General features: G+C 40.3%; 1 protein-coding gene across 1 annotated transcript in view; it reads left to right on the forward strand.

Moving 5' to 3' along the window:
* Positions 1–17,319, forward strand: part of STK31 (serine/threonine kinase 31) — a gene marked incomplete at its 5' end in the record, with an annotated part of 64,160 nt that extends 46,841 nt beyond the window's left edge. The window contains 7 exons of the mRNA XM_080665215.1: positions 1,755–1,880; positions 2,505–2,630; positions 2,810–2,896; positions 3,573–3,722; positions 5,752–5,874; positions 12,202–12,270; positions 16,940–17,319. Of these exons, the coding sequence (XP_080521341.1) occupies positions 1,755–1,880; positions 2,505–2,630; positions 2,810–2,896; positions 3,573–3,722; positions 5,752–5,874; positions 12,202–12,270; positions 16,940–17,167 (909 nt within the window). The 3' untranslated portion in view covers positions 17,168–17,319. The remainder of the gene's footprint in view (positions 1–1,754; positions 1,881–2,504; positions 2,631–2,809; positions 2,897–3,572; positions 3,723–5,751; positions 5,875–12,201; positions 12,271–16,939) is intronic.
* Between the last annotated feature and the right edge of the window lie 1,798 nt (positions 17,320–19,117).

Here is a 19,117-nt window from a genome sequence, read left to right on the forward strand (position 1 = left end):
AATAAAAGCAGGACACTGCTAGTCATGAGGAATTTATGCCAAATGTATCTTTTAAGTTAAAGCCGATTGGAGAAAATTGTAAAGATGTTGGTTAAGCTAGAGATGTTGATGTGGGTATAGTTTTCTAGGCCAATAGGATTCAAAGGCTGGAAAATCAGGGTACTAGACAGAAGAAGGGCAGTGTGGAGCAGGATGGTAGACTCTGGCACTTAAGGCAGAATTTGTTAGCTCTGTGTTTTATATTGCCTGGTAGTGGTGGGGGGCTAGATATGATAGTTACTCTTTTTTTAAAATATATTTTTATTGACTTCAGAGAGGAAGGGAGAGGGGAAAGAGAAACAGAAATATCAATGATGAGAGAGAATCACTGATCGGCTGCCTCCTGCACAACCCCCACTGGGGGTCGAGCCCGCAATCTGGGCATGTGCCCCTAACTGGAATCGAACCCAGGACCCTTCAGTCCGCAGGCTGATGCTCCATCCATTGAGCCAAACCAGCTAGGGCACGATATTTATTCTTAAAGATTGACATTAAGCCCATGATAACAAATATGGGACGCAAAGGGATATTCACATATTTGTGAATTCATAAATGTGAAGATTAATGTCTCTTAAATTGTTAAAGAAATTATTGTAAAATCTTTCCAGATGAAACTTTAAAAATAATGTGGGGTTTTCCATGCAATTATTTAACTGTAGCTTAGAGACTATCCATGTAGAATGGGTGAGTGAATATGTGGTGCCATGTAGGACTTGAAAATTAATATAAAAACATGCTGCCGAAACCGGTTTGGCTCAGTGGATAGAGCGTCGGCCTGCGGACTGAAGGGTCCCGGGTTCGGTTCCGGTCAAGGGCATGTACCTCGGTTGCGGGCACATCCCCAGTGGGAGGTGTGCAGGAGGCAGCTGATCGGTGTTTCTCTCTCATCGATGTTTCTGGCTCTCTATCCCTCTCCCTCCCTCTCTGTGAAATATCAATAAAATATATTTTAAAAAAATTAAAAAAACAAACAAACATGCTAACCTATTTTATTGTGGAAGAATGTAAAAGGGTTGAATCAGGGATTATGGACTTCTTTAATGGTTTTAAGACGTTTAACTGAGATGCATACTTAGGAAACCTCTGTGGATTGATTATAGGTTGTGGGTATTGACAACATTTAAGAAAAACCCAAAGCAGTTTTAAAGTCCTTGTTACTAAAATTGTACAGCAATGAAACTTGCTTGACCTAAGTTGTTGATATTCAAGTTTTAGTGCAAAACATTATTTCTTTTTAAAAGGAGCAGAAATAACTTAGTAGAATGAAAATACTTGAAAGTCATTTTCACTCTTGAGGATTCCACTTCAAACAGATGCAGAGTTACTAGAATTACTTCATAGTAGTCATAATTTTTAGGCTTTTCATTCCCATTTTACAACCTTCTTTTTATTGTCATTTTAATATTTTTAGAAAACACAAGAAGTTTCACAAGTAAACATCAGGGTTCATTGGAAGCATGTCTGGTTTATTCCAGTCTTATTCAGTGTCTGTTCTGTAACTATAGTAGTAATTAAATTGATGATGATAATACTTTGGGTTGTGGTTCAAGAGCCAGGAACTAGAAAAAAAAAGAAATTTTAAATATTTTTATTTCCTTGGTTTCTCCAGTAGGGTTAATGATGTGCAATTCAGCTAATAGCATGTAACTAATTACGTTGATGATTTAAGTATTGGGATTGTTTGGATTATTAGTTTAACAAAAATTTGTGCCTAGAACTCTGGTGGTCTTCTTACCATGAGCTTGGAACGGGATCTTCTTGATGCTGAGCCCATGAAAGAACTTAGCAGCAAGCGTCCTTTGTTATGTTCTGAGGTTAATGGGCAGATAATTCTTTTAAAGGTAAGTTTAAGTTATTCTGATTTACAGGAGATTCAGAAATGTAACGGGCTGTGGTGTTACTTTTTAGGAAAGTGAAAGCCCACTGTTTGTTTTCTAAATTTTATAAGTTGACCAGCTTGATGATTATGCTTCTGGTTTGATAACCAGAAATAATTTTGAATTTAAAGCTTCCCTAAGTAATATATGTTCCTTAATATGAAACTCTTGCTTTCCTTTTTCAAGTGAATTTATTACATTCTGTCTAGTAGCTTTTTAAAATTTTTGTTTTTCTTACACTTCTCTTTGAAATGAGTTACTATAAAATTTTACCTGTTTTGCCAACTCAGTCTTCTATTCTTTGATTTCTTCTCTTAATTGATCTGCAAAACTGTTATCATGATAATAGGTTAATTTGGCCTTAGTGGCTATGCATTGTGGATATATATTAAGTCACAAGTAGAATTGTTCTTTCCTTTCTAAATTATAGCATTCAAAGCAGATAAAAATGTACTTAAAAAGTTTAAAAATAAAATTAGATGTAATTTAACTTATGTAAAAATCATGACGTTGAAGTTGGAATGATGTATCATTAGAGTGGGAATTATTTAATCTTGGAATTACCAGTGTCTCTCTTTTTGGTACAAGGGCTACTCTGTGGATGTTGATACAGAAGCCAGGGTGGTTCAGAGAACAGCTGCCTATCACAGAGCTTGGAGAGAAGCTAAGGAAGAGTCCGGGTTGCTACCACTGATATTCCTATTTCTGTGTAAGGTAAAGTTATGCTCATCTCTTGCAGAAAATGTTGCATTTAAAAAAAGTTTTAGCTTCCAGTTTTAGTGAGGCAGTTATTCATTCTTTTTAAAATAAAGGTATCTTGAACAATCAATATACACTAAAAATATATTGAAGAATTTTTTACTTTGAGTCTTATTTTCTGTTTTGCTTCTTAGTCTGATCCTATGGCTTATCTGATGGTCCCATACTATCCTAGGGCAAACTTGAGTGCTATTCAAGCCAGTATGCCTCTAACTTCAGAGGTAAGTAAAAAAAAAATCTATTTCCATGGATGTGTTGAATGAGAAAATAACAGCTAATATCTATGGAGGGCATATTACTTGCTTTATACTGTGTAAAATTTTGACTCATATTACTGTATTTGTCACATCAACCCTGTGATATGAGTTACCCATTAAATACAGAAGAAAAAATGTGAGGCTCACAGAGATTAAATGACTTGCACAGGGTCCCTTAACCAGTGGTAGAGTTGGGACTTGAAATTAGGTCTTTTTGGTACCAAAGCTCATGCTTAAAACTATTAAGCTGTACTGTAAGTTGCATTGTATATATAGCACTTGGTATTATAAGTACTTGAGTGACAACTTTAATCTCTGTCATAAATTTAAATTAGTAATACCAATAAAGGACATCCTGATTTTTCCTGCCCGGTAACACTATTTCAGTCTCTTTTTCTCCCCTGCATGCCTCATATAGTCATTATTTGTAATCTAAGTCTTCTTAGAGACTGAAGTCTTTTAAGTCATGTATAGATGATATCACCAGTTACATAATCATAGCTTTTGTCTTTCTTTCTCTATGCTGTATTCTTAATAAAGATTCATTTGGAGGAAGCTTTACTAATTTCTGGAATAGTCTTTTAATTATGTATTAAAATGATTTGCCTACTTGACTTCTTTTGTGTGTACTTATCTGTAGGAAGCTTTAAAGGTCATGAAAGGTGTTGCCCAAGGCCTGCATACCTTGCACAAGGCTGACATAATTCATGGATCACTTCATCAGAATAATGTATTTGCTTTAAACCGTGAACAAGGAATTGTTGGAGATTTTGACTTCACCAAATCTGTGGTAAAATAACATGATTTTACAAATAAGTCCTAAACTTCATTTAATATTATTAGGCAGTATTTTAACACTTTTAAATGATATGATAATCCTATATAATAAAGCGGTAATATGCAAATTGACCATCACACCCTTGCACAAGATGGCCGCCCCCATGTGGTCACAAGATGGCCAACACAAGATGGCTAGCAAGGGAGGGCAGTTGTGGGTGATCAGGAGCAGGGGAGGGCAGTTAGGGGCGACCAGGCCAGCAGGGGAGGGCAGTTGGGGGCAATTGGGCTGGCAGGGGAGCAGTTATGCGTCGATCAGGCTGGCAGGGGAGTGGTTAGGGGGTGATCAGGCCGGCAGGCAGAAGTGGTTAGGGCCAATCAGGCAGGCAGGCAGGCAGGCAGGCAACTGGTTGGGAGCCCGCAGTCCTGGATTGTGAGAGGGATGTCTGACAACCAGCAGTCTGACATCCCCCAAGGGTTCCCAGATTGGAGAGGGTGCAGGCTGGGCTGAAGGACACCCCCCCTCCTCCAGTGCACGAATTTTGTGCACTGGGCCTCTAGTTTATTATAAGATCTTTGCCTTTAGTTTAAGTTGTATCATGTAGTATAAGCAATTTGTTATCAGCTAGGTACTGGAACAGAGTTTCTAAATTTTTGCATTATATTTTGTAACCATCAGTCTTAAGAGCAAGCTGACATTATAGTCAGTGGCATTGACAACACTAAACATTATTGTATCATCATCAAGATACATTTAATTGCTAGGAAATAGGGAAAATTAGGTGGTTATTTCCTGCCTCTCCTATTAATACCCTCCCTCCTAATAGATCATATATATATATATATATATATATATATATATATATATATGGCTATTTTTTTAATTAATAGGCATTTTTTAGAAACTTGGGAACCAAGGGTGAAGACAGGAGGAGGAGAAGAGATAATTAACAGTAATATGTGCTAGGTGATTACTAATTATTTTTAGCTTTCCCACGACTCTGTAAGGTAGATATTATTTCCATTTTACAAGTTAATTTAGGCTCAAAGAATTAGTTAAAGCCCAAGGTCACACAGCAAGTAAGTGGAGAGGAGAATTGCAGCCAAGGTCTGTCTAAATCCAGGTTTCATGTTCTTTTTTTAAAAAGATACATTTTGCCCTAACTGGTTTGGTTCAGTGGCTAGAGTGTCGGCCTGTGGACTGAAGGGTCCCAGGTTTGATTCCGGTCAAGGGCATGTACCTTGGTTGCGGGCACATCTCCAGTAGGGGGTGTGCAGGAAGCAACTGATAGATGTTTCTCTCTCATCAATGTTTCTAACTCTCTATCCCTCTCCCTTCCTCTCTGTAAAAAATCAATAAAAATATTAAAAAAGATACATTTTTATTGATTTCATAGAGGAAGGGAGAGGGAGAGAGAGAGAGAGAGAGAGAAACATCGCTGATGAAAAGAGAATCATTGATCAGCTGCCTCCTGCATGCTCCACACTGGGGATTCAACCTGCAACCCGGGCATGTGCCCTGAGCAGGAATTGAACCGTGACCTGGTTCATAGGTTGGCGCTCAACCACTGAGCCACAGAGTGTTCAGTCAACTAGATATCTTTTGTTCTTGTTACCAGATACCTTTTGACACATCAGAAATGGTATACTTAGAAAATGGTCAGTAAAAAGGAAAGTACTTTGTAGACTTTCAGTTTTTTAAAAAGTTACTTAGAATATTTTAGAATTAGAAAATAGCACGTCTTCTTTCCCCTTATGACATTTATTTTAAAAATGTACCAAATGTTTAAATAACTACTGGTTCTTAGTTTTAAGTCTACTTGGGTCTACAGTGTGAAATGTAACTGAAGTCTCACTGTTAATTTTATGACAAGGATTTTAGGAGCAGTTTATAATAGCAGAAATTAGGTAAAAATACTTGATAACAAGAGAATGAAGTATTACAAAATAGTTTTTGTTGTTGTTGAATAGATGTAGAGTACTTCACGGAGAGCCACCTCAACTGTGTTGCCTCTAAGATATTTAACCTACTGTTTTCCTAGAGTCAGCGAGCCTCAGTGAACATGATGGTTGGTGACTTGAGTTTGATATCACCTGAAGTGAAAATGGGAAAACCCGCTTCTCCAAGTTCTGACTTGTATGCGTATGGCTGCATTTTATTGTGGGTATGTTATTTTTTATTGAAATAGGTCATTCATTTATATACTATGTATGTGTGTGTATATATATATATATATATATATCAGTATATAAACTGATGATTTTGTAGGGATTTTCCTCAACAAAAAAGTAGTGATAGATTTTTAGTAGAAAGTTGCTTGTTTTCCTTTTAAAAAAGTTTTATGACAAACTGTTGACATACTTTCTATCACCTATTATGTACTTTCTACAAATTGACTTGCTATCTATACTAATAAAAGAGAAACATGCAAACTGACCATACCTCCGCTACACCCACAAGCCATGCCCACCAGCCAATCAAAAGCGAGTATGCAAATTAACCTAACCAAGATGACTGTGGCCACGGAGTGAGCAGGAGGCTTGGGTTTCCCCGGCAGTGGTAGAGCCAAGCTTCCCGCCCACTCTGGCCGACCCTGGCCTCTGCTCAAGGCTACAAAGTTTCAATTATAGAAGATAAATAAATCCCAACAAAAATGGCGCAGCCACGGAGCTGGAGAGAGCAGGAGGCTTGGGTTGCCCCTGGTGATGGAGGAAGCCAAGCTTCCTGGCTGGCCCTGGCCTCCTCTCAAGGCTACAAAGTTTCAATTATAGTAGATAAATGAATCCCAGATACCAGGACCTCCGCTTGGGTCGCCGGGGGGCGTGGCCGGCCTGCAAACCACCACAGGCCCCTCGCCCAGGCCGCCCCACACCCCAAGGGAACCCCCACCCTGATCCAGGACACCCTTCAGGGCAAACCAGCTGGCCCCCACCCATGCACCAGGCCTCTATCCTATCTTAATAAAAGAATAATATGCAAATAGACTGTCACTCCAACACACAAGATGGCTGCCCCCATGTGGTCAAAGATGGCTGCCACAAGATGGCCAGCAGGGGAGGGCAGTTGGGAGGGACTAGGCTTGCAAGGGAGGGCAGTTAGGGGTGACCAGGCCAGCAGAGGAGGGAAGTTGGGGGCGACCGGGCCTACAGGGAAGGGCAGTTGGCGGGGACCCAGGCCTGCAGGGGAGGGCAGTTAGAGGTGACCAGGCCTGCAGGGGAGGGCATTTAGGGGCAGTCAGGCTGGCAGGGGAGCAGTTAGGCATCAATCAGGCTGGCAGGAGAGTGATTAGGTGGTGATCAGGCTGGCAGGCAGAAGCGGTTAGAGGCAATCAGGAAGGCAGGCAGGCGAGCAGTTGGGAGCCAGCAGTCCTGTATTGTGAGAGGGATGTCCAACTGCCCGTTTAGGCTTGATCCTACTGGGATCGGGCCTAAACGGGCAGTTGGACATCCCTTGAGGGGTCCCAGATTGGAGAGGGTGCAGTCTGGGCTGAGGGACACCCCCCCCATGCACGAATTTCAAGCACCAGGCCTCTAGTATATTTATATATCACACTTGTCTTAGTTTTATTAAAGTCAAGATTAACAGTGAAAATGATTTTGTCCTATATTATCTGGAAGCATTTTATCCATATGTGGAAAATAATGCTGAATGAACCTTAAGTAAATATTCCTGATTTCAATGTAAATCAGATAGCGATTTTTTATTCAGGGTTTAAACCCATTCTTCCTGTGAATTATGAGGGATTAAGTATTAATCAGGGAAGGATATCTGTTCTCACTTATGCTTACAATTGTACTAGAGGTTCTAACCCAGGGTTATGCAAAATAAAGGGCCAGATGGTAAGTATTTAAGGTCTCTGTAGTATGAAAGCAGCCATAGACAGTATGTAAATGAATGAGTGTTATGGACATTGAAATTTGAATTTATTGTAATTTTAATATGTCAAGAAATAGTATTTTTTAATTTTCTTTTAAACATTAAAAAATGGCTTCCAGGCTGTACAAAAATAAGCAGTGGAATAGATTTGGCATGCAGGCCATAATTTGCTGATCCTGGTCTGGCCAGTGTAATAAGGCAATAAAAATAAATAAAAAAACATACTGTTTGAAAAGGAAGAGGTAAAGCTGTCTTTATTATGTAGAAAATGTGTAGGAATGTACATAAGAGCTTCTAGAACTAAGAAGTTTAGTGAGGTTGCAGGAATAAATGTCAGCATGATAATTGTGTTTTCATATATTAGCAAAATAAAATAGGAAATTGAAGTACATCACTTACAGTAGTGACAGCTATACACTGAAAATTAAAAAGTGTTGTTTAGAGAAATTAAAGGAGACCTAAATAAGTGGAGAAATGTACCATGCTCATGGACTGGAAGACTCAATGTTGAAGGATCTGAATTCTTCTCAAATTGGTCTACAGAGAAGACCAATACAATTTCAACAACAATACTTCTAGGCTTTCAGTAATTGTCAATCAGATTCTGTAATTTATATGACAAGACATAGGATCTGAGATAGCTAAAATAATTTTGAAAAAGCATAAAATTGGAGGACTTAAACTACTTGAATTTAAGACTTAATGAAATTAAAAATCAGGAAAGTGTGATGTTGGTGTACACTTAGACATACAAATCAATGGGGGCAGAATAGAGACAGTAGGAATAGACACAATTATATGTGGTTGGTTAATTTAAAATATTTTATTTTTTATTACAATTGACATACAATATTATATTAATTTCAGGTGTAAAACCCAGTTATTAGACATTTATATAACTTAAGTGATAACCCTGATAAATCTAGTACCCATCTAACACTATACAATTAATACAATATTATTGACTATATTCCCTATGCTGTACTTTATATTCCCATGACTGTTCTATAACTACCACTTTGTATTTCCTAATCCCTAAAAAATTAATTATCCTTCTTAAATTACTGCCAGAGAATTACTGCTAGAAAAGACTGCTGGAGTGTATGTTTTTCACACAAATTATATAAATAATCTAAGTAACAATTAACACCGTTTTTCACCCATTCCCTCACCCCCTCCCATTTGGCAACCCTCAGTTTTTTTGTATCTATGAGTCTGTTTCCGGTCTGCTTGTTCATTTATTTTATTTTTTAGATTCCACATGTAAGTGAAATCATATTGCATTTGTCTCTCTGACTTATTGCACTTAGCATAATACCCTCTAGGTCCATCCATATTTTTGCAGATGGTAGGATTTCATTCTGTTTTTTATGGCTGAATCCATTGTATACTAGAGGCCCGGTGCACAAAATTCGTGAATGGCGAGGGGGGTTCCCTCAGCCCAGCCTGCACCCACTCCAATTGGGGATCCCTCGAGGGATGTCTGACACCGGTTTAGGCCCAATCCCACAGTCAGACACCTCTCTCACAATCTGGGACCACTGGCTCCTAACCACTCACCTGGCTGCCTGCCTGATTGCCCCTAACCGCTCTGCCTGCCTGCCTGATTGTCCCTAACTGCCTCTGCCTGCCTGCCTGATCGCCCCTAACCTCTCTGCCTGCCTGCCTGATCGCCCCTAACTGCCTCTGCCTGCCTGCCTGATCACCCCTAACTGCTCTCCCCTGCCAGCCTGATCTTGCCCCAACTGCCTCTGCCTGCCTGATCACCCCTAACTGCCCTCCCTTGCTGGCCTGATCTTGTCCCCAACTGCCCTCCCCTGCCAGCCTGGTTGCCCCCAACTGCCCTCCCCTGCTGGCCTGACCTCGCCCCCAACAGCCCTCCCCTGCCGGCCTGATCTTGCCCCTAACTGCTCTCCCCTGCCAGCCTGATCACCCCTAACTGCCTCTGTCTGCCTTATCACCCCTAACTGCCCTCCCCTGCCGGCCTGATCTCGCCCCCAACTGCCCTCCTCTGCTGGCCAATTTGGTTCCGATTGGTCAGTTTCTATGCCAGTCAGCGTCAAAAGCTCCGCCTCCTAGGCAGCCATTGGCTCCTCACAGTTGACCCAGATTTGGTTCTGATTGCTCAGTTTCTATGCCAGTCAGTGTCTCTGGGCCTATCAACAGGGCCTGATCAAAAAGGCGGGGCTGATCAGCAGCCCTGGAGGCCTGGACAGAAATGGAGGCGCGGCTATTGGCCAGGCTGGGAGAGAGAGGCAAGTTCTGATCAACGGCTGCCACAGAGGCTATGGATCAGACCCTGCCTCTCTCTCTGCAGGCCTCTCTCCAGGCTTGATCCGCAGCCCCCTAGGCAGTCAGTGCTGGGTCGCCATGGCAACCCAGCACTGACTTCTGGTCTGATCGAGCTTTCAGTTGTAATGGTCGTTACAACCTTGGCTCTTTATTATATAGATATGCACCACGTCTTATTCAATGCCGTAGTGAGAATGTGGATGCATATGTCTTTGATTTACTAGTAGTGTGGAGTCAGTTGTTACTCTGCTTTTTCTTGCTGCTTTTAAGATTCTCTCTTTGTCTTTAACCTTTGGCATTTTAATTATGAAGTGTCTTTGTGTGGGCCTTTTTGGTCTCATCTTGATTGGGACTCTGTGCTTCTTGGACTTGTATGTCTGTTTCCTTCACCAGGTTAGGGAAGTTTTTTATCATTATGTTTTCAAATAGGCCTTTAATTCCTTGCTCTCTCTCTTCTTCTGGCAATCCCATCATGCAAATGTTGGTACTTTTGAAGTTGTCCCAGAGATTCCTTAAACTATTCTCATTATTTTTAATTGTTTTTTCTATTTACTGCTCTGATTTGGTGTTTTTTTCCTACCTTGGCTTCCAAATCACTGATTTGATCCTCTGCTTCATCCAACCCACTTTGTATTCTTGATGTCAGATATGGTATTCTTCATTTCTCGCTGATTCTTTTTCATGGTTTCTATGTTCTTTTTCAATAGTTGTAGTTCTCAATAAGTTCTTTGAGCATCCTTATAACCATTACTTTGAATTCTGATAAATTGCTTGCCTTCATTTCATTTCACTCTTTTTTTCTGGAGATTCCTCCTGTTCTTTCATTTGGGACTTGTTTCTTCACCTGTATATTAGATAGAACTGCTATGGGGTAGTCTTATGTAGTAGGTGTGCTGTGGGACCCAGTGATTGTACTTTCCTTGATTTCCTGAGCTGGGTACACTAGGAATGTCCCTTGTGTGGCTTATGTGGGCCCTCCTGTTGTAATTGGGTCTTGATTGCTCTTGGCCCATTCATGGTCGGGATCAACCCTCAGGTTGGCTGACTATGAGGCTCAACTTTGACCACACTGTGCAAGCTGCTGTGCTGGTGCAGTCATGAGGTGTCTTGTTGGGTTCAGTAGAACAATCTTCCAGATCACCTGACTTCCATCCTCCAGGAATGTTTTTTATGGGTTATGTGCACCCCTGCTGTGGTTGAACTTGAATGCTGTTGGCCCTTTTGTGGGTGGAGTTAACCCTTCAGTCTGGGTGACTATAAGGTAAACTTGGATCACCATGCATGAAATGCTGTGCAGGGGCTGCCCGCCGAGGCAGGGTTGTTTCCAGCAGGATCTGGTGCCTGCCAGAATTTCCCTTTGGGTGTGCTACTTGTGTGGCTAGTTGGGTTAAGCTTTGGTGTGGTCTGAAGCCCACCACTGGTTGTGTTAGTTCTGGGTCTGCCTGAGTGGGGTTCATGTACAGGTCACTGTCAGATGTTCTGAGTTACCGACTTTGGGCTGCCTGTCTGTAACTACTACTCTGTTCAGTTTGTGTCTGCATTGATTGGACCTGAGTGTGTGTGGGAGGGAGGGGAAAATCTGTGTAAAAGGACAAAAGCTTCCTGATGTCCACTTTCACCTGTCAGCTACTCCAACTCCTCCTGAGGTTGCCTGGTCTTCCTCCAGAGCCTTCCGAAGAGAGACTGTAGGATGAACCCAGGCTAGCTGCGAATAGGGTTAGGGAAAGAAGCCCCTGGTTCAAAGCCAAACCCCACGGTCTCTGACAGTCTCCAACTCTAGTTTCCTCTATGGAGGTTCGCTGCAGGTTCAGGTTGGGTACAGGAGCAAGCTTAGCCTGCCTGGGATCAGGACGATAGATCAAAACTCTTTCTTGTTGAGGACGATGCCAGCCCAGCCAGCAGGAGGGGGCTAAGCACTTTCTCTGGTCCCAGACAATAGCCTCCCTCTAAAGGTCTTACACTTTGAATGCCCAGCTCTGAGCTGCTCTCCCTTCCTGCCATGGAACTACAGGGTTATGTGGGACTTGGCAGAGCTGATCCAGTCTCCCGTTGAGGATGGTGCTTGTAACGTGAGGAGGTATTAAAAGTGGCTATACTGTGTGCAACCACTCTGACTGATACTTTAGGGGGGGCCCCCAGGCACTATTTGGATGTTTGTGAACAAGTTATTATAATGAACGTATTTTTATCCTGCAATGGTTAATGTGCTTTCTTTGAGTTAGTTCTTCTCTTCTCACCAGAAGCTGAAGAGTTCCAGATTTGACTTTGTTATAGGGTCAGTATTGGTACATTGGGAATTTATTCCTTCTGATTTTCTTTACAGCTTTCTGTTCAAAACCAGGAATTTGAGACAAATGAAGAGGGAATCCCAAAAGTGGATCAGTTTCGTTTGGTATGTGACATTTTTGTCATTTACTTGTTGCAAATGTGATATAGATGTGTAGTAGTAATGTAAACTTAAATATTTGACTGAAAGTGCCCTCTAATTATTGTAAGAATGCCAAATAGCATTCACAATAAAGAAATACTGAAAAAAAATTAATTACCCTTCTTAAATTACTGCCAGAGAATTACTGCTAGAAAAGACTGCTGGAGTGTATGTTTTTCACATAAATTATATAAATAATCTAAGTAACAATTAAGGAAAAATAGTCTTTTCTGTATCTTCCAAGGTGATTTTGTATTAAAATTAATGTTTTACTTTTTTAAAAAAATATTTTTATTGATTTCAGAGAGGAAGGGAGAGGGGGAGGGAGAGATAGAAACATCTATGATGAGAGAGAATCATTGATTGGGTGCCTCCTGCACACTCCCTACTGGGGATCAAGCAGCAACCTGGGCATGTGCCCTTGACCAGAATTGAACCTGGGACCCTTCAGTCCACAGGCTAACAGTCCATCCACTGAACCAAACCGGCTAGGGCTGTTTTACATTTTTTATAAATACCTAGCTGTATCTTTTCTTTGTCACACATCTGTGTCATTCATATTGCTTTGCCATTCATATTTATATTCAGCCAACATATTTTGAGTTTCTATTCTATACCAGAAATTGAACTAGGGGCTGGGTTACTAGGATTGCAGCATTGAAAAAATTAATAATTTGGAAATGTGAACAAGTAAACAACCAAGATCTATAAATAGAATATTTAAAATATATATATATATATATATATATATATATATATATATATATATACACACACACACACACATACATACTAGAGGCCCTATGCATGAAGACTCGTGCAAGAATGGGCCTTCCTTCCCCTGGCTGCCGGCACCGCCTTTGCTCTGGACCAGAGCTGCCTTTCTGCCTTCCCATGCTGCCCAGAGGCCTGCTCCCAGCCGCTAGGTGCCTGCGTATGCAAATTAACCTGCCATCTTGGTTGGGTTAATTTGAATACTCACTCCTGATTGGCTGGTGGGCGTCACAAAGGTATGGTCAGTGTGCATCTTTCTCTTTTGTTAGTGTAGATTTTTTTTACCATTTAGTAAATTTATTTCTGATTTTGATATGGTTAAATACTTAGAATCAGAGTTTCACCAACTAGAAAATGGTATGAATGCCTATCTCCAGAATATAAGGAGTATATTTTCCCCATAAAAGGGGGAAAAATGGCAATCACCTGACCCCTAGGAGAAAGGTAAAGATATCACAAGTTTTTGTTAGATCAATTGTAAGAAGAATATTTTTTCTTTCTCTATAAGAAACTATTGGCAAGACATTGTTTTGAAAAAATAACATAGGTATGTTTAACTGACACAATACTCATGATAAAAATACTTAAAAGGTACAATAAAAACCACAAATCTTACCCTCAATCTAAATTCAGCATTTAGCAGTGTTTTGTATACCATACATATTTAGTAAATATTTACTCATTTAAACATAAAGGAAATGAAAAGGTGTCTTGCTTTTCAGTGAAATCTGGTGCATGTGACAATATTCCTCCTGCTTAAATTTTAACTAACCTAAAGCATAAGGCAGGGGAGAAGGGCCATTTTCCTTACTTACTGAGCAGAAACCAAGTCCCATTCTACATTTATCAAAGTGCCCACAACAAATAAAGAACATCTTTTAAATAAAAAATACATTTTTATTGATTTCAGAGAGGGAGAGATAGGTATATCAATGATGAAAGCGAATCATTGGTTGCCTGCCTCCTTCATGCCCCCTACTGGGGATCGAGCTCACAACCCAAGCATGTGCCCTTGACTGGAATCGAACCTGGGACCCCTCAGTCCACAGGCTGACACTTTAAATAGAGTATTTTTTAAAAAACATATTTTTATTGGTTCAGAGAGAGAAAGGGAGAGGGAGAGAGAGATAGAAACATCAATAGTGAGAGAAAATAATCAGTTGGCTGCCTCCAGCATGCCCCCTGCATTCCCCCTACAGGGGATCGAACCCGCAATCCAGGCATGTGCCCTGACCTGGAATTGAACCGCAGTGTCCTGGTTCATGGGTTGACGCTTATCTATTGAGCCATGCCAAAAAGGCTATAAATAGAGCATTAAGAAAGTACTTTGGAGGAAGCCAATTTTTAATTCTGCAGAGAAAGGGGGAAGCAATTATTTGAGGTGAATCTTCAAGACTGAATTAGGATTTTACATGATGTAGAGTGAGATGGTAGGCATTTCTGATAAAGACAAAAGCCTGCACTAAGGTATAAAAATATTAAATTATTTTGAAATGGAATAGTACAGTATGACTAAATATCAAGAAGTTAAATATTATAGTAAATGAGTCTATAAAAGTATAATGATCAGGCTCTAAAAGTTCAGCTATTTTTTTTAATGAAGAAAATATATTTTACCACTTTTTTATGAGCTTACTTTCTTTAAGAGCAATTTTTAAGTTCACAAACAAAATTGAGATGAAGTTACAGAGATTTGTCATATACTTCCTTCTCTCACGTATGCATAGTCTATCCATTATCAAAGTCCCCCCACAAGAGTGGTACATTTGTTACAACTGATGAACCTATGAACCTACTTTGACACATCCTTATTACCTAAAGTTTAGAGTTTACATTAAGGTTCACTCTTGGTGTACATTCTTATGGGTTTGGACAAATGTATGATGACATGTAGCCACCATTATAGTATTATACAGAATATTTTCACTCCCCTAAAAATCCTCTGTGCTCTGCCTGTTCATCTCTACCTTCCCCAGGTCTCGGTAACCACTGATCTTTTTACTGACTCCATAGTTGTTAGCTTGTTTCCTTTTGGTTTTGACTTTTAGAGATTGCTTTTCTGTTTTCTAATTGTGTTTTATGATTTTGTAAAAGTTTATAATATTTGAGAGGGAAAGTTTAAGGAAAATTTTTTGTTTTTCATGATTTTGGAGAATTGAGTAATTAAACTATTTTTTCTAGTACTTATGTAATTTTATTTTTTAAATTTAGATTTTTGATACATGTGGAATTATCCTAGTGTTTGGTTGGAGAAATATATCTGATCTTTTTCCAGTGGGTAGCCATTTGTCCCAATACCTTTTATTAAAAAGCTATCCCCTCCCTTCATTGGAAAATGCCATCATTTCATTTACTGCCATCATTTGTGTAGGAGTATATTTTTAATTTTTCTATTTCGTTCTGTTTCTTTTTATTCAAATTATAGTGCAATATTCTTTCAATTAACAGACTTTAATGCAGGTTTGTCTTCAGTGTAAACTTTTTAATACTTGGGAAGGCTAGTTTCTGCTATTTTTATCAGGCCTTTCATGTCTCTTCTTGCCTATTCTTCTTCTAAAAGATCTTTATAGTTATTTAGTTTCAAGGGGGGGGTGGCAATGATTATATTTTATTGGAATCATTTAAGTTTATAAATTAACCCAGGGACAGTTGACACATTTGAGGTGAGAGTCTTTTTGTCTGAAAACATGATAGGATTTTCTACTTGTTCTAAATCTACTCCTGTGGCTTTCAAGAGCATGTACTATTTTTATAATTTAGATTTTGTAAATTTTAGTTAAGTTTATACCTATCTCTTTAAATATGTTTAAAAAGATATTCTGGCCGAAACCGGTTTGGCTCAGTGGATAGAGCGTCGACCTGCGGACTCAAGGGTCCTGGGTTCGATTCCGGTCAAGGGCATGTACATTGGTTGCGGGCACATCCCTGGTGGGAAGTGTGCAGGAGGCAGCTGATCGATGTTTCTCTCTCATCGATGTTTCTAGCTCTCTATCCCTCTCCCTTCCTCTCTGTAAAATATCAATAAAATATATTAAAAAAAAATAAATAAAAAAAAAAATAAAAAGATATTCTGTAGAGTGCATTATGGGCATGGACATTCATTCATTTAGGAAATGAATGTCTGCTGTATTCCTGACACTGTACTAATTGTTGGGGATGAAGTGATAAGCTAAAATTTCTGATCTTAAAGATATTTGAATCTAATGAGGACAGGTGATTTTCATTCACTGTGAAATGTGCTCTAATTGGAGTCATCATAGGGGGCCAAAAAAGGCATATCCCGGTGATTTGGGAAGTAGAAATAATGGAGGATCAACATAATGGTGTTGTTTACATGTGATAATACTAAAAAACGTTCTTTGAAATGGTGGCACATAAATACTGACTCCCATAATGATAATGATGCTGATAGTGGTAGTAGAAGAGTTCCCAGAGGAGATCACTTCAAAAGTGAATCCAGAAGCATTTGAGAGGTAAAGCGGGATACCCGCCCAGACAGAGGAGCTTCAGTGTACATTTTTATCATGCCAAGCTCTGACTATTGCCCTAAAAAACGAGGGGAAAGGGGAAGTCATAAAATATCCTGTTTTGGAATTTCACTTGTTTCTTGAGACATTTCAGCTGTGTTTCTTTTGTAATTCAGTTTCATTGTTTAATTATTGAGTAATTCATTTCTGGTAAAAACTGGTTGACTTTTGTAGAAATCTTAAAAAATCTAAATAGGAAAAAGTGATTTTAGATCTGTAACATTGGTTAAAAGTGTTTTTGAATTTGATCCTCTTTCCTTATTGCAGGTTTGTCCTTTTGCTTGTTTGTTTTGATTTGATTTTTGTTTTGCCACATCTCTTTTTCCTTGCAGGGTGATAATGTCAAATCCCTCCTATGTAGTTTGATCTATCGGAGAAGTTCAATGACTGCTGAGCAAGTTTTGAATGCTGAATGTTTCTTGCTACCAAAAGGGAAATCAACTCCAAACCCAGAAAAAGATACTGAAGATGCCCAGTATAAAGAGGAAGAAGAATTAAAGTTGGAGAACTTGGATAAATATAAAGAAAAGACAAGAAGTGGTGAAGCCAACTTTGATTGATAGATTAGGATTCTTTTGTTGTTGCAGATGTTCCCTTTAAAAACTTAATTTAGTTTGGTTAAATAAACAGGAAAAAACCTGGAAGTGTTTTGTAGCTAGTTGGGTTATGTCTTTGGTATTCCAGTTTTGAAAAATAAAAGACATTTATATGCAAAATGTTGTATACTTTGAAGTTTCATTTAACTGGAGGTGTTAAGGAAAGATTTTCTGTCTATTACTTTTTGAAATTGCATAATTAGACTAATATACTTGTAATAGAAAAGGCTATTAGATTGTTGGACAGATCCTAGGCAGATTTTTAGCATGTTGGCCAGCTGATGATGAAGGGTGATGCTTTTGTTCAATAAATGATAGTTGCTTCACTTTGTACCCAGTTCTGGGGATAGAAAATAAGTAAAACATGGTCTTTACACTTACAAAAGCACACAATCTATTGAGAAAGTCAGAGATATAAACAGATCTTCATAATACAATATGGAGCATCCAATGATAGCTCTGGACAGAGCCTTCTGAGATTGAAGAGGAGGGGTACTTATAGTATGAAGGAAGGTAGTACCTTAGTTAAATCTTAAAGGACTAGAGGCCTGGTGCACGAAATTCATGCACGGAACAGAGGGTGTCCCTCAGCCCAGCCTATACCCTCTCCAATCTGGGACCCCTCGATCGGGCCTAAACTGGCAGTTGGACATCCCTCTCACAATACAGGACTGCTGGCTCCCAACTGCTCGCCTGCCTGCCTTCCTGATTGCCTCTAACCGCTTCTGCCTGCCAGCCTGATCACCCCCTAATCACTCTCCTGCCAGCCTGATTGATGCCTAACTGCTCCCCTGCCAGCCTGTTTGCCCCTAACTGCCCTCCCCTGCAGGCCTGGTCACCCCCAACTATTCTTCCCTGCAGGTCTGGGTCCCCCCCAATTGCCCTTCCCTGCAGGCCCGGTCACTCCCGACTTTCCTCCTCTGTTGGCCTGGTCACCCCTAACTGCCCTCCCCTGCAGGCCTGGTCCCTCCCAACTGCCTTTCCCTGCTGGCCTGATCACCCACAACTGCCCTCCCTTGCAGGCCTGGTCCCTCCCAACTGCCCTCCCCTGCTGGCCATCTTGTAGCAGCCATCTTGTGTCCACCTGGGGGCAGGATCTTTGACCACATAGGGGTAGCCATCTTGTGTGTTGGAGTGACAATTTGCATATTATTCTTTTATTAGGATAGAGGCCTGGTGCATGGGTGGGGGCTGGCTGGTTTGCTCTGAAGGGTGTCCTAGATCAGGGTGGGGGCTCCCTTGGGGCGTGGGGCAGCCTGGGTGAGGGGCCTGTGGTGGTTTGCAGGCTGGCCACACCCCCTGGTGACCCAAGCAGAGGTCCTGGTATCTGAGACTTATTTATCTTCTATAATTGAAACTTTGTAGCCTTGAGTGGAGGCCTGGGCCCGCCAGGGTGTGCGGAAAGCTTGGCTTCCTCCATTGCCAGGGAAACCCAAGCCTCCTGCTCGCTCCGTGGCCGCAGCCATCTTGGTTGGGTTAATTTGTATACTCATTCCTGATTGGTGGGCGTGGCTTGTGGGTGTAGCGGAGTAATGGTTAATTTGCATATTACTCTTTTATTAGATAGGATGAGTAGTAAAGGTCAAGATGGGGCAAGAGTGTCTTAAGTAGCAGAGGAAGCATGATGAAAGCACTGAAGAGAGAAACAGTTTGCGCTTAATAGTATAAAATCTGAAGCATGAAATAGTCATACAGGTAGATGAGGGCTTTGTATGGAATAATAAAGGCTTACACCTAATCATTCTATAGGAAATATGGAGTCATTGAAGAATATTAAATAGCTTTAGTTCCCTCCAAATCCCTCTCATACCCACTACAGGATAGATGGTAGGGAGATTGGTTAGAAGGGTATTATAAAAAAGTAGGTGACAAATGATGAAAACAGAGATCTAGGGAAGTAGAAATAGTGATGAA

This window comes from Plecotus auritus (assembly GCF_963455305.1).
Source record: "Plecotus auritus genome assembly, chromosome: 4".
Classification (NCBI taxonomy): domain Eukaryota; kingdom Metazoa; phylum Chordata; class Mammalia; order Chiroptera; family Vespertilionidae; genus Plecotus; species Plecotus auritus.